Source organism: Pleurodeles waltl, chromosome 6 (assembly GCF_031143425.1).
Source record: "Pleurodeles waltl isolate 20211129_DDA chromosome 6, aPleWal1.hap1.20221129, whole genome shotgun sequence".
Taxonomy (NCBI): domain Eukaryota; kingdom Metazoa; phylum Chordata; class Amphibia; order Caudata; family Salamandridae; genus Pleurodeles; species Pleurodeles waltl.
Window position 1 is genome coordinate 1,061,712,653 of NC_090445.1, and position 13,021 is coordinate 1,061,725,673.

General features: G+C 48.3%; 1 protein-coding gene across 2 annotated transcripts in view; it reads left to right on the plus strand.

Annotated features, from left to right (window-relative positions):
* HP1BP3 (heterochromatin protein 1 binding protein 3) overlaps positions 1 to 13,021 on the plus strand; it is a 707,156-nt gene that overhangs the window by 173,202 nt on the left and 520,933 nt on the right. For both annotated transcript variants that reach the window (XM_069240026.1, XM_069240025.1), the window contains exon 3: positions 9,769 to 9,928. In XM_069240026.1, the coding sequence (XP_069096127.1) occupies positions 9,769 to 9,928 (160 nt within the window). The remainder of the gene's footprint in view (positions 1 to 9,768; positions 9,929 to 13,021) is intronic.

Here is a 13,021-nt window from a genome sequence, read left to right on the forward strand (position 1 = left end):
CACTACAACCCTCACCTCTACCACTAGTGTCCGTAGTAACAGGAGTAGTGGTAGGTCTGGTAGCAATAGCCAGTCCAAGGATGTAGCTGGGCTCACTTTAGGAAGTGTAGAGGGGGCTGGTTTAGTCTGAGAGATTGAGGCTGTTTTAGTCTCAGATGGGGGGCACTGATCTTGCCACCCTCGCTGCCTGTCCCCTTAACATGGTTAAGTACAGACAGCTGCCCTTGATAAATGGTGTTCAGGCAGAGGCCTACAGGGACACAGATGCCAATGTCACTATGGTGAGTGAAAAACTGTTGACCCCTGAGGAACACCTACTTGGTCACCAGTACCAAGTGACTGACACCCATAATAACACTGTGTGCCACCCAATGTCATTTGTTGATTTCAGCTGGGGTGGGGGGAGCTGGAGGGTGGGCGGGGGAACTTGTCCAAAGAGAGTTGTAGTGTCCACAAACCTATCTGTAGAGTGTCTACTAGGGAGTGACTTGGAGACTTCAGTGTGGGCTGAAGTAGAGTTGGAGGCCCATGCAGCAATGCTGGGCATCCCAGGGCATATTTTGGTTGAACTAGTGCACATGCCAAAAAGCAAAAAAAAAAAAAAAAAAAACTTGGAACCTGAAATAATGGCCCTAGAGGCTCCTAAAGCCAGGGTAGAAAGGCCAAAAAGTTATCCCTTACCCAACCGTCCAGTGAGGATTCCCCTCTTTGAGGAGGAGGAATCTATTCCCTCGGCAGAACCTACACCTGAAGAGTTGAAAGCTGACACAGCAGTACTCTTAGGTCCAATGGGCCTTCCAGGGAGGAATTTGGTATGGCTCAGAAAAGCTGTCCAACACTGGAAGGGTTAAGACAGCAAGCTGTCCTTCAGGAAGCAGGGGAGATGTCAGTGGTATCCAGAGGGTATATTGGGGAGACAGCCTTATACTCAGAGCCAATGTTACCCAAACCTGGTGCCACCAGGTGATTGGTAGTACTTCTGCAGTATAGAGAATTTTTGATAGCCCTTGTGCATACTCCTAGCAGGTCACTTGAGGCAAATCAAGATTTTGGACAGGCTTGTCCCACACTTTCACTGGCCCCATATGTCTGAAGATACCAAGGAATTTTGGCATTCCTGTGTCACCTGTCAAGGCAGTGGCAATACAGGTGGCACTCAAGAGGCCCCTTAATTCCACTTCCAGTGGTTGGGGTTCACTTTGAGAGGGCTGGGATGGATACTGTTGCCCCCCTAAATCCACCCACTGTCTCCGGAAACAGATTTACACTGGTGGTGGTGGACAATGCCACCAGGTATCCAGAGGCTATATATCTAAAAACCACTACAGCCCCTGCAGTGGCAAAAAAAAACCTGTGAATTTTCTCCAGCGTGCGCCTCCCAAAAGAGGTGGTATCTGACAGAGGTAAAAACTTCATGCCTGCAAACCTTAAGGCCATGTGGAAGTAATATGGTGTAACTTATAAGTTCACCACCCCCAAACAATGGTTTGCTAAAGAGGTTTAATAAAACTTTCAAGGGCATGATCATGGGACTCTCTGGAAAAATTCAGAAGGAGGTGGGATGTTCATCCTGCCATGCCTCCTTTTTGCCTACAGGGAGGTTCCTCAGAAGGGAGTGGGCTACAACCCCTTTGAACCTCTGTTTGGACACCCTGTTAAAGGTCCACTGGCTCTTCTAAGGGAGGGCTGGGAGTAATCTCTCAAGTCCCTTAAACACAACATAGTGGATTATGTACTTGGCCTCAGACCCAGAATGGCTGAGTACATGAAAAAGGGCACTAAAAATCTTCAGGCCAGCCAAGGTCTGCAGAAGAAGTGGCATGACCAGAAGGTTATCCTGTCATGGCAAAAAGTGTGGGTCCTGGAGTCAGTGGCTCCCAGCACCTTCCAGGACAAATGGAGTGGTCACCACAATATAGTAGAGAAAAAGGGTGAGGTTATCTATTTGGTCGACCTGGGTATTCCCAGAAGCCCCCTCAGGGTGCTTCATGTGAACCGCCTTAAGCCCTACTATGTCAGGGCTGATATGACCCTGCTCATGGCCACTGATGTGGGACAGGAAGAAGAGAGTGACCCTCTCCGTGACCTCTTCTCCAACACTGCAGCTGACGGCTCAGTGAATGGGGTTGTCCTAGCATATTGTCTTTCTGAATCTCAGAAAGAAGACTGCAGGAACCTCCTAGGGCACTTCTCAGAACGGTTTCATCTGATAACTGGTCAAACATGGTGTGAACACACCAGTGATACAGGGGACAGTTTGCCTATCAAACGTAAAATTTACAGGCAATCTGACCCTGTTAGAGACTGCATCAAGGCAGAGATGCAAAAGATGCTGGACCTAGGAGTCATTGAGTACTCTGACAACCCCTGGGCTAGCCCAGTGGTACTGGTTTCAAAACCTCACTCTCAAAATGGGAAAAGAGAGATGAGGTCCTGTGTTGATTAGAGGGCTGAACACTGTCCCAAAAACTGATGTGCATCCTGTCCCTAGGGTAGATGAGCTCATAGATACACTGCATCTGCCAAGTATCTTAGCACATTTGACCTGACTGCAGGCTATTGGCAGATCAGGTTATCAGATGATGCTAAAGCAAGAGCTGCATTTTCAACCTTTGGGACGGCATTATCACTTCACAGTGATGCCCTTTGGTTTGAAAAATGCATCTGTTACTTTTGAAAGGCTGGTGAATAGTCCAATATTGTAGCTTATCTTGATGATATAGCTGTCTTAAACTCCACTTGGGAGGACTAGCTGGTCGTCCTCTGGAATGTTTTGGAGGCTCTGCAAAAAGCAGGCCTCGCCATCAACACCTCAAAGTGCCAGATAGGGCAGGGGAAGGCTGTTTATCTGGGCCACCTGGTAGGTCTCACTGGTTACTACAGGAGGTTCATTAAGAACAATGGCTCCATTGTAGCCCCTCTTAATGAGCTCACTTCAAAAAGAATGCCTAAAAGCTTTATGGACAGCTAGCTCTCAAAAACCTTTTGAGGACTCAAACAGGCCATGTGCTCTGCACCTGTGTTAAAAAGCCCTGACTACTCCAAGAAGTTCATAGTACAAACAGATGCTTATGAGTTAGGGGTTGGGGCAGTTCTTGACTTAACACTGAGGACCAGGAACAACCAGTTGCTTTTATAAGCAAAAGGTTGACCCCCCAGGGAAGGCGTTGTTCAGCCATAGGAAGGGAGGCCTTAGCTGTGGTCTGGGCCTTGAAGAAGCTGTGGCCATACCTCCTTGGCACTCACTTCATTGTTCAGACAGACCACAAGTCCCTCCTGTAGTTAAGAGATGAAAGGAGAAAATCCCAAACTGTTGAGGTGGGCCATATCCCTACAAGGAATGGATTATACAGTGGAACATAGACCTGGGAGTAACCACTCCAGTGTAGATGAACTCTCCAGATATTTCCACTTAGACAATGAAGACTTGTCTGGGCAAGTTTAGCCGCCTTGTCCTTCGTTTGTGGGTGTGTCGGAAAGTACCCTCTTTCTTGAAATTTTCACTGCCATTTGATGCCTGTTGTCGGTGTGTTTGACTGTGTTCACTGGGATCCTGCTGACCAGGACCCCAGTAATTATGCTCTCTCCCTTCTAACTTGGTAACTTGTAACATTTTCACCATACATTTGGCATATTGGCTCCCCCATGAAAGTCCCTAGTATATGGTACACAGCTAGCCAGGACATTGGGGTACCAGGGGACCCCCGTAGACTGCAGCATGTGGGGAGCCCAAGCAAAGTGTTCTGTATGCCTGCCATTGCAGCCTGCGTGAAAAGGTGCATCCACCCCTTTTCACCATAGGTCACTGCACCAGGTCGCTAAGTCATCCTTATGGCAGGCTCTCCTACACCAGAGGTCAGAGTGGAAGTACCTGTGTGTGAGGGCACCCCTACACTAGCAGAGGTGCCCCCACGAACTCCAGTGCCGTTTTACAGGACTTCATGAGTGCAGGGACGCCTTCTTACGCGTGTACTGGACATAATGGTAACTCCGAGCCAGGCATTTTTGGTATCAAACGTGTGAGATACCTTCCCCCCGTCTGTTGCTGGTATTGGAAGCATGATTCCATGCACTCTGGGGGCTCCTTAAAGGACCTCTGGGATTGCTCCTACCAGTCTTCCAAGGTTTTCCAAGCAGCCCAAGCTGCTGCCACCCCGAGACCGGTTTCTGCCCTCCTGCTGCTTGAACAGCTCAAGGCCAGGAAGGCAGAACAAAGAATTTCCTGTGGGGGTGGGAAGGTGGGGGTAACACCCTCTCCCTTTGGAAATAAGTGTTACATGGCTTGGAAGGGGTAGCCTCCTCAAGCCACTGGTATGCTTTGAAAGGCATATTTGGTGCCCTCCGTGCATAAACCAGTCTGCACTGTTTCAGGGACCTCCAGTTCTTGCTCTGGTGCAAAACTCGACAATGGAAAGGGGAGTGACCCTACAAGAACCGACAATCTGCATCCACGACGAAGGCTCTTCTTGCAACATAATTTCCATTGATCCTTCCGCACACCAGGCCAGCTTCCTACAACCGATCAGAGTGCTCTTGTAGGGAGAGAGCATAGGGATCATGTGTGGCAGTGCCGTGGACAACCCAGGCCAGCCGCCACCTCGGTGTTGTATCCCCTTCAATGTTCCAGCCAGGGGCTTTGAAGCTTGAGGGGAAAGGGGCGTCACTGTGTGTTGGCTGTGAGGGTTGTGGCAAGCCTCAGCAGGATTAGGGTGGCTGGATGCAGCGTAGAAGCCCCCCCCTGCATTCTGTCTGGGGCCCCTGCAGGTCCCACAATGGCTGGGTTTGTTGGTGGGATGTCCGTTTAAGGGGTCTAGTCCACAGCACTCCTTTCACTGTTCAAGGCCGGGTGGAAGCCTGCCCTGGTGTACGGGCATGCCGCCTGGAAGAGCTTGTTGGATGCCACCAAAAGCATGGCTGAGATGCCTCAGTGGTGGCAACTTGCGTTAGCAGCGCCTGGCAAGACGTCAAGGGGTCCAGGGCCGGAATGCAGTCTATGCATGGGCCAGCTAGCGGAGCCGTGGAGCGTTGCGTCCGCCTTCATGGCTGACTTAGCCACTCCCTCCCTCACTGTAGCTGTAGCGGATATCAGTATGGGAGAAATTGGTACTGTTGATTGCAAATGAAGTTGTTCGATATTTCCTAAAGGTTTATAATCTTCATGTAGTACTTTTATTTTTGTTGTATGTATTTTTTAAAATAGAAACTTATTCTGTAAGCAATATTGTTTAGTCAAAATAGCAGACTCCTGAAATAAAATGGTACAGTAGGAAGTTGGCTCTGTACATACTATCTCAAAGTGAGAGATAGCGTGCACAGAGTCCAAGGGTTCCCCTTAGAGGCTGATAGTGGCTAAATTAGATAATACTAATGCTTTATTTTGTGGTAGTGTGGTTGAGCAGTAAGCTTATCAGGGGTTTTTGTTAAGCATTTGTTGTACACACACAGGCAATAAATGAGGAACACACACTCAGAGACAATTCCAGGCCAATAGTTTTTATATAGTAAAATATATTTTCTTAATTTATTTTAGAACCACAAGATTCAAGATTTTAAGTAAGTACATAAAATGCAAGGTACTCCACACAGGTAAGTAAGGAACTTTTTAATTGGAGCAATAACATACACAATATTGTTTAAATGGCAATAAGCTATTTTAAAAGTGGACACAGTGCAGAAAATCAACAGTTCCTGGGGGAGGTAAGTATTGGTTAGTTTCTCAGGTAAGTAAAGCACTTACAAGTTCAGTTTCCTGGGTATAGGCAGCCCACCGTTGGGGGTGTTCCAGGCAACCCCAAAGTCACCCCCCCAGCAACACAGGGCCGATCAGGTTCAGAGATCAAAGGAGAGCTCAAAACACATAGGCGCCTATAGAGAACTGGGGTGCTCCGGTTCCAGTCTGCCAACAGGTAAGTACCTGTGTCTTCAGAGGGCAGACCAAGGGGGTTTTGTAGAGCACTTGGGGGGGGAGGGGGGGGGGGGGGGAGGAACAAGGCAGGCACACAAAACACACCCTCAGCTGCACAGGGGCGGCCGGGGGCAGTGTGCTTAGCAGGCGTCAGATTTTCAATAGGAATCAATGGAGGCACCTGTGGGTCACTCTAGTGGTGCAGACAGGGCACAGGGGGGCTCCTCGGGCCAGCCACCGACTGGGCTAGGCAGAGGGTCGCCTGGTGGTCACTCCTGCACTGGAGTTCGGTTGCTTTTGGTCCTGGGGGCTGCGAGTGCAGTGCTTGGTCCAGGCGTCAGGTTGTTTGTTCCAGGCAGTCGCGGTCAGCGAGAGCCTCTGGATCCTCTCTTCATGCTTCGCTGTGGGGGTGCAGGGTGGTCGTCTCAGGTTACTCACGAGGTCGCAGTCGCCTGGGAGTCCTCTCTGCAGTGTTGGTTCTCTGGAGCTTGAGCTGGGGGCGTCTGGTACAGTGTGTGAATTCTCACACTTCTGGCGGGAAGAGTGAGTTCTTTGGAAGTTGCTAAAAAGTTGCAGAGTTATTGCTGTTTTTGAACAGTGCTGCTGTTCTCTGGAGTTTCTTGGTCCTTTGGGTTCAGGGCAGTCCTCTGAGGCTTCAGAGGTCGCTGGTCCCTGTTGGATGCATCGCTGTGCAGGTTCTTTGAGTCTGGAGACAGGCCGGTATGGCTGGGGCCAAGCCAGTCATCTGCAGGGCTTTCAGGTCAGCAGTTCTTCTTTGTGTAGGTTGCAGAAATCTGATTTCCTGTGTTCAGGTCGCCCCTAAATACTAAATTTAGGGTTGTGTTTAGGTCTGGGGGCAGTAGCCAATGGCTACTGTCCTGGAGGGTGGCTACACCCTCTTTGTGCCTCCTCCCTGAGGGGAGGGGGGCACATCCCTAATCCTATTGGGGGAATCCTCCAATCTCAAGATGGAGGACTTCTAATGGCAGGGGTCACCTCAGCTCAGAGCACCTTAGGGACTGTCCTGACTGGTGGGTGACTCCTCCTTGTTTTTCTCATTATCTCCTCCCGCCTTTCCGCCAAAAGTGGGGGTAGTGGCCGAAGGGGCGGGCATCTCCACTAGCTGGGATGCCCTGGGGTGCTGTAACAAAAGGCATGAGCCTTTGAGGCTCACTGCCAGGTGTTAGAGTTCCTGCAGGGGGAGGTGAGAAGCACCTACACCCAGTACAGGCTTTGTTCCGGCGAGAAACTCATCTGGTTGCGGCAGGCTGGCAGAAACAGGTCAGCCTAGAACTAGGAGTCAGACTGGTATTCAGGGGGCATCTTCTAAGATGCCCTCTGGGTGTATTTTACAATAAATTCCACACTGGCATCAGTGTGCATTTACTGTGCTGAGAAGTTTGATACCAAACTTCCCGGATTTCAGTGTAGCCATTATGGAACTGTGGAGTTCGTGTTTGACAAACTCCCAGACCATATACCCTGTATGGCTACCCTGCACTTACAATGTCTAAGGTTTTGCTTAGACACTGTAGGGGCATAGTGCTCATGCACATATGCCCTCACCTGTGGTATAGTGCACCCTGCCTTAGGGCTGTAAGGCCCGCTAGGGGGGTGACTTATTTATGCCACAGGCAGTGTGAGGTGGGCATGGTACTCTGATGGGAGTGCCATGTCGACTTAGTCATTTTCTCCCCACCAGCACACACAAGCTGTGAGGCAGTATGCATGTGCTGAGTGAGGGGTCCCTAGGGTGGCATAAGACATGCTGCAGCCCTTAGAGACCTTCCCGGACATCAGGGCCCTTGGTACCAGGGATACCATTTACAAGGGACTTATCTGGGTGCCAGGGCTGTGCCAATTGTGGAAGCAAAGGTACAGTTTAGGGAAAGAACGCTGGGGCCTGGTTAGCAGGGCCCCAGCACACTTTCATATCAGGCATCAACAAAGGCAAAAAGTCAGGGGGTAACCATGCCAAGGAGGCATTTCCTTACAGGTACTAATTGCCCCAGTCACTGCAAGTATTGAGTGAGCAGGAGGGATTATCTTTAGGCCCGATTCATGCGATGATAAATGGTCAGCCTTTCAGATTCAGAGGTTTGAGGGCATATTGAGGACTTTGGGGATAAATCACAGATAATTCTATCAACAATTCTGAATTGTCCAAAGAGTTAGCCAAAGAGTGATCCTGACTGGTTTGTTAGGTTTCTGCGATTTCTTCTGTTTGATATTTAAAATCCATTTCAAGGTAATTGTCTGACTTACTGCGCAATCAACTTCTTGCATGCAAGGTTTCTTTTATCTCGGTTATAGTTATTACAGCTGATAGAGGGTTAATTTCACCATTTTGTCAGCTATTTCCTCATTCACAGCGTCAAGAGATGATGTAAATGTAGGTAATTGGGGGTATAATTTTATTAAACAGTCGCGTATTTGTTGTCGGCTAGTTTTCTCTGACTTTGAAGTGCAAAATATGGATTTTGATCTAAATCCAATTTCATCAATGGCTATAAATGTCGGAATGGCATGAGTTTGGTCTTGCAAAATCAGACATAAGTGGATTTAAAGTTGATAGATGGTTATAGCCCAAATCTCCTTGATTACAGTTCTCAATGGTTTAGTGTGCCTCAGCCCTAGAGAGTTGAAATTCACTGTCATCTTGGAATGCTTCAAATGCTTGCAAGTAGATTTTGCTGATTTGTAGGACCAGGTTCTCATGTTATGTCTAGGTGACCAGCATGTTGCCAAGTGAATAAATACACTGATTATTTCTGAAGCACTTTCTTAAACTCTACTCGCATCACTCTTGATGAATTTTGGGGATAGTTGTCAAACTTTGCATAGGGTTTTAACCTTCAGTTCTAGTAGTTCAGTGAAAAGGCAGCTGATCAGGTGAATTAGAACAGTGCAGCAGAAGTCCTCGCAAAAATATCAGAGAGGGCTCCAGCAACAAAGTAACAGGATCAAGTTGAAGACTGGGAACCAGGAAGCCATGACTGCAAACAGGAATCTGGAGACGTGGCGCAAATGCTCATGCACGCAGGTAATGAGCTGCTTGACCCCCTAAGCCAGTTATGACTGAAACTGAATTGCGCTTACAGCCAAGTTAAGCCAGTATTCGACCCGGTCAAGCTTTTTTCCCTAATGTTTACGAATATCAATGAGTGTCCCACAAGGGAGAGTCAAACGTTACATAATAACGGGTCTTCTTTCAGAGTTAAACATTTTCCACCCTATTTTCAGTGGAACACAAGTATAGTTTAGTCAAACTAATTAGACCCTTCCTAGAGTTGATCTTGAAAAAAAGGAACTACCTAACTAATGCTGTAGTACTTGATGAGTCAAGGCAGCTTTCTGAGTTCTTAGGCAGCTTCCATTCTTGACGTAGCCAAACCATAATAATAGCTCTGTATTCTTTGTTTTAAGTTAAAAATGATTTTCTTGAGTAATGTTTTAGTAAAATGTACCTTAGAGTGACAGATTTATTTTAATTGGATGCATCCAGAAAAGACAGACAATATTGCGTTCTGCAGGCATGTTCTAGTTACTGTGTTTTTATTATTGTCTTTTGAATGTATAGATTATAAATGTGCTTTGGGACCATGCATGTTTGAGTATGATTCGAGGATTCTTAATGGTTAGCTATGGTTAGCTAGAATTATAGGTAAGTAAGGTTTTTCTTATTTTGATTATTTGCGTATGTGGCATGGACGAAAGAGGGAGGCTGAAAAAAGAGCGAGACCGAGAATGGACCTGGGACTATCATGGAAATGTAGGTATATAACATCTGGTCAGATTGTATGTGTGACACTTTCTAGATTTCAATTCCTTTCACATTTCTGGTCTTAACTTGTATCCTTTAGATACTGAAATTAGCTCTGAGGAATCTGTCTCTACTGGTGAGGACCAGGAAACTGAAACTCCCCCTGCAACATCGAGTGAGACAGAACAGCCTAAGGATCCAGAAACTGACCCTGGGGAGGGAAAGGATGAAAGCAAGCCCTCCACAGATACAAAAAAAGAGTAAGGCATTGCATATATTTGGTGAACGTGCCATTTAAGCGTAATTTGTTTGACAGTCTTTTTTTTTTCTTTCACCTGTTAGTTGAGTTCCTAATGTCCACTCTGTTGTCTTGATGACACACAACTTTTATTAGAGAGTATAAGAACCTTATAGGATGCAGTATTTTGTTTGAATAACCTTATTAAACAGCACAGCTAAATTTGTATGACCTGCCTGACCATTACTTGTGTATATGTGTGTGGTGTGTGTGTATATATATATATATATATATATATATATATATATCTCTCGTCCGTGCAGAAGCGGCTTTCTACTTGGGGGGTAAATAGCAGATACTTGCAAATAAATATGGGCTGCTTATAAAATGCTATCCCAGTGTCGAGACTAGTTACCGCTTATCATTTTTGCATGTTAATTCTCCAAGTGAGAAAGAGTTCTGTACTCCCTAATAAAAGCTTCTAGTGAACTGTCACAAAACCAGCTGAATTATGCTACTTGTGCCAGAGGTGAGTTCATTAGCATCCACTGAAAGGGAGTAGGGGTTACTTTGTTTACAGAGAGTTCTAAGGTTAAAGATGCATATCTGATGCCACTACCAAGTGGATCACAATGTCTGGCTGGTAATTTTTAGGCTTATCTGTCTTGTTGTTTTGGTACAGAGTTGAAGCTGGGTGTATTCAAGGCAGACGGTCAGTGCCGACCACTGCCTGAAGGCAGTGATAGCCTAACTATGGATTTTGGCCAATCTGGGGTGGGTAGGTGTAATGAAATGCCTCCTTGGCATGGTTACCCCCTGACTTTTTGCCTTTGCTGATGCTATGTTTTGATTTGAAAGTGTGCTGAGGCCTGCTAACCAGGCCCCAGCACCAGTGTCCTTTCCCTAACCTGTACTTTTTGTTTACACAATTGGCACACCCTGGCACCCAGGTAAGTCCCTTGTAACTGGTACCAAGGGCCCTGATGCCAGGGAAGGTCTCTAAGGGCTGCAGCATATCTTCTGCCACCCTAGGGACCCCTCACTCAGCACAGACGCACTGCTTGCCAGCTTGTGTGTGCTGGTGAGGACAAAACGAGTAAGTCGACATGGCACTCCCCTCAGGGTGCCATGCCAAACTCACACTTCCTATGCAGTATAGATAAGTCACCCCTCTAGCAGGCCTTACAGCCCTAAGGCAGGGTGCACTATACCATAGGTGAGGGCACCAGTGAATGAGCACTGTGCCCCTACAGTGTCTAAGCAAAACCTTAGACATTGTAAGGGCAGGGTAGCCATAAGAGTATATGGTCTGGGAGTCTGTCAAACACGAACTCCACAGCACCATAATGGCTACACTGAAAACTGGGAAGTTTGGTATCAAACTTCTCAGCACAATAAATGCACACTGATGCCAGTGTACATTTTATTGTAACATACACCCCAGAGGGCACCTTAGAGGTGCCCCCTGAAACCTTAACCAACTACCTGTGTAGGCTGACTGGTTTTAGCAGCCTGCCACACTCGAGACATGTTGCTGGCCACATGGGGAGAGTGCCTTTGTCACTCTGTGGCTAGTAACAAAGCCTGCACTGGGTGGAGATGCTTATGACCTCCCCCTTGCAGGAGCTGTAAAGGCTCACCCCCTTTGTTACAGCACCACAGGGCATTCCAGCTAGTGGATTTGCTGCCCCCTCCGGCCACGGCCCCACTTTTGGCGGCAAGGCCGGAGGAGATAATGAGAAAAACAAGGAGTCGTCACTGGCCAGTCAGGACAGCCCCTAAGGTAACTGAGCTGAAGTGACTCTGACTTTTAGGAATCCTCCATCTTGCAGATGGAGGATCCCCCCAATAGGGATAGGAATGTGACCTCCTCCCTTTGGGAGGAGGCACAAAGAGGGTGTAGCCACCCTCAGGGCTAGTAGCCATTGGCTACTGCCCTCCCTGACCTAAACACAGCCCTAAATTCAGTATTTAGGGGCTCCCCAGAACCTAGGAACTCAGATTCCTGCAACCTAAGAAGAAGAGGACTGCTGAGCTGAAAAACCCTGCAGAGAAGACGGAGACACCAACTGCTTTGGCCCCAGCTCTACCGTCCTGTGTCCCCCCCCCCTTCTGAAGAAACTGCTCCAGTGACGCTTTCCCCAGGACCAGAAGGACCAAGAAACTCCTGAGAACAGCGGCCCTGTTCACCAAAGACTGCAACTTTGTTTCCATAGAAGCAACCTCAAGACAACTGTGTTTCCCGCCGGAATCGTGAAACTTGCAACTCTGCACCCGACGCCCCCGGCTCGACTTGTGGAGAAACAACACTTCAAGGAGGACTCTCCGGCGACTACGAGACTGTGAGTAGCCAGAGTTGCCCCCCCCCCCCCGAGCCCCCACAGCGATGCCTGCAGAGGGAATCCCGAGGCTCCCCCTGACCACGACTGCCTGCTTCCCAGATCCCGACGCCTGGTAAAGACTCTGCACCCGCAGCCCCCAGGACCTGAAAGATTGGAACTCCAGTGCAGGAGTGACCCCCAGGAGGCCCTCTCCCTTGCCCAGGTGGTGGCTACCCCGAGGAGCTCCCCCCTTGCCTGCCTGCATCGCTGAAGAGACCCCTTGGTCTCCCATTGATTCCAATTGAAAACCTGACGTGTGTTGGCACATTGCACCCGGCCGCCCTGTGCTGCTGAGGGTGTACTTTCTGTGCTAACTTGTGTCCCCCCCCCCCCCCCCTCCCCCGGTGCCCTACAAAACCCCCCTGGTCTGCCCTCCGAAGACGCGGGTACTTACCTGCTGGCAGACTGGAACTGGGGCACCCCCTTCTCCATTGAAGCCTATGTGTTTTGGGCACCACTTTGAACTCTGCACCTGACCGGCCCTGAGCTGCTGGTGTGGTAATTTTGGGGTTGCTCTGAACCCCCAACGGTGGGCTACCTTGGACCCAAACTTGAACCCCGTAGGTGGTTTAATTATCTGCAAGAACTAACAAACTCTTACTCCCCCTAGGAACTGTGAAAATTGCACTGTCTAGTTTTAAAATAGCTATATGTGTTTTATTTGAAAAGTATATATGCTATTGTGATTATTCAAAGTTCCTAAAGTACCTACCTGCAATACCTTTCATTTAAAG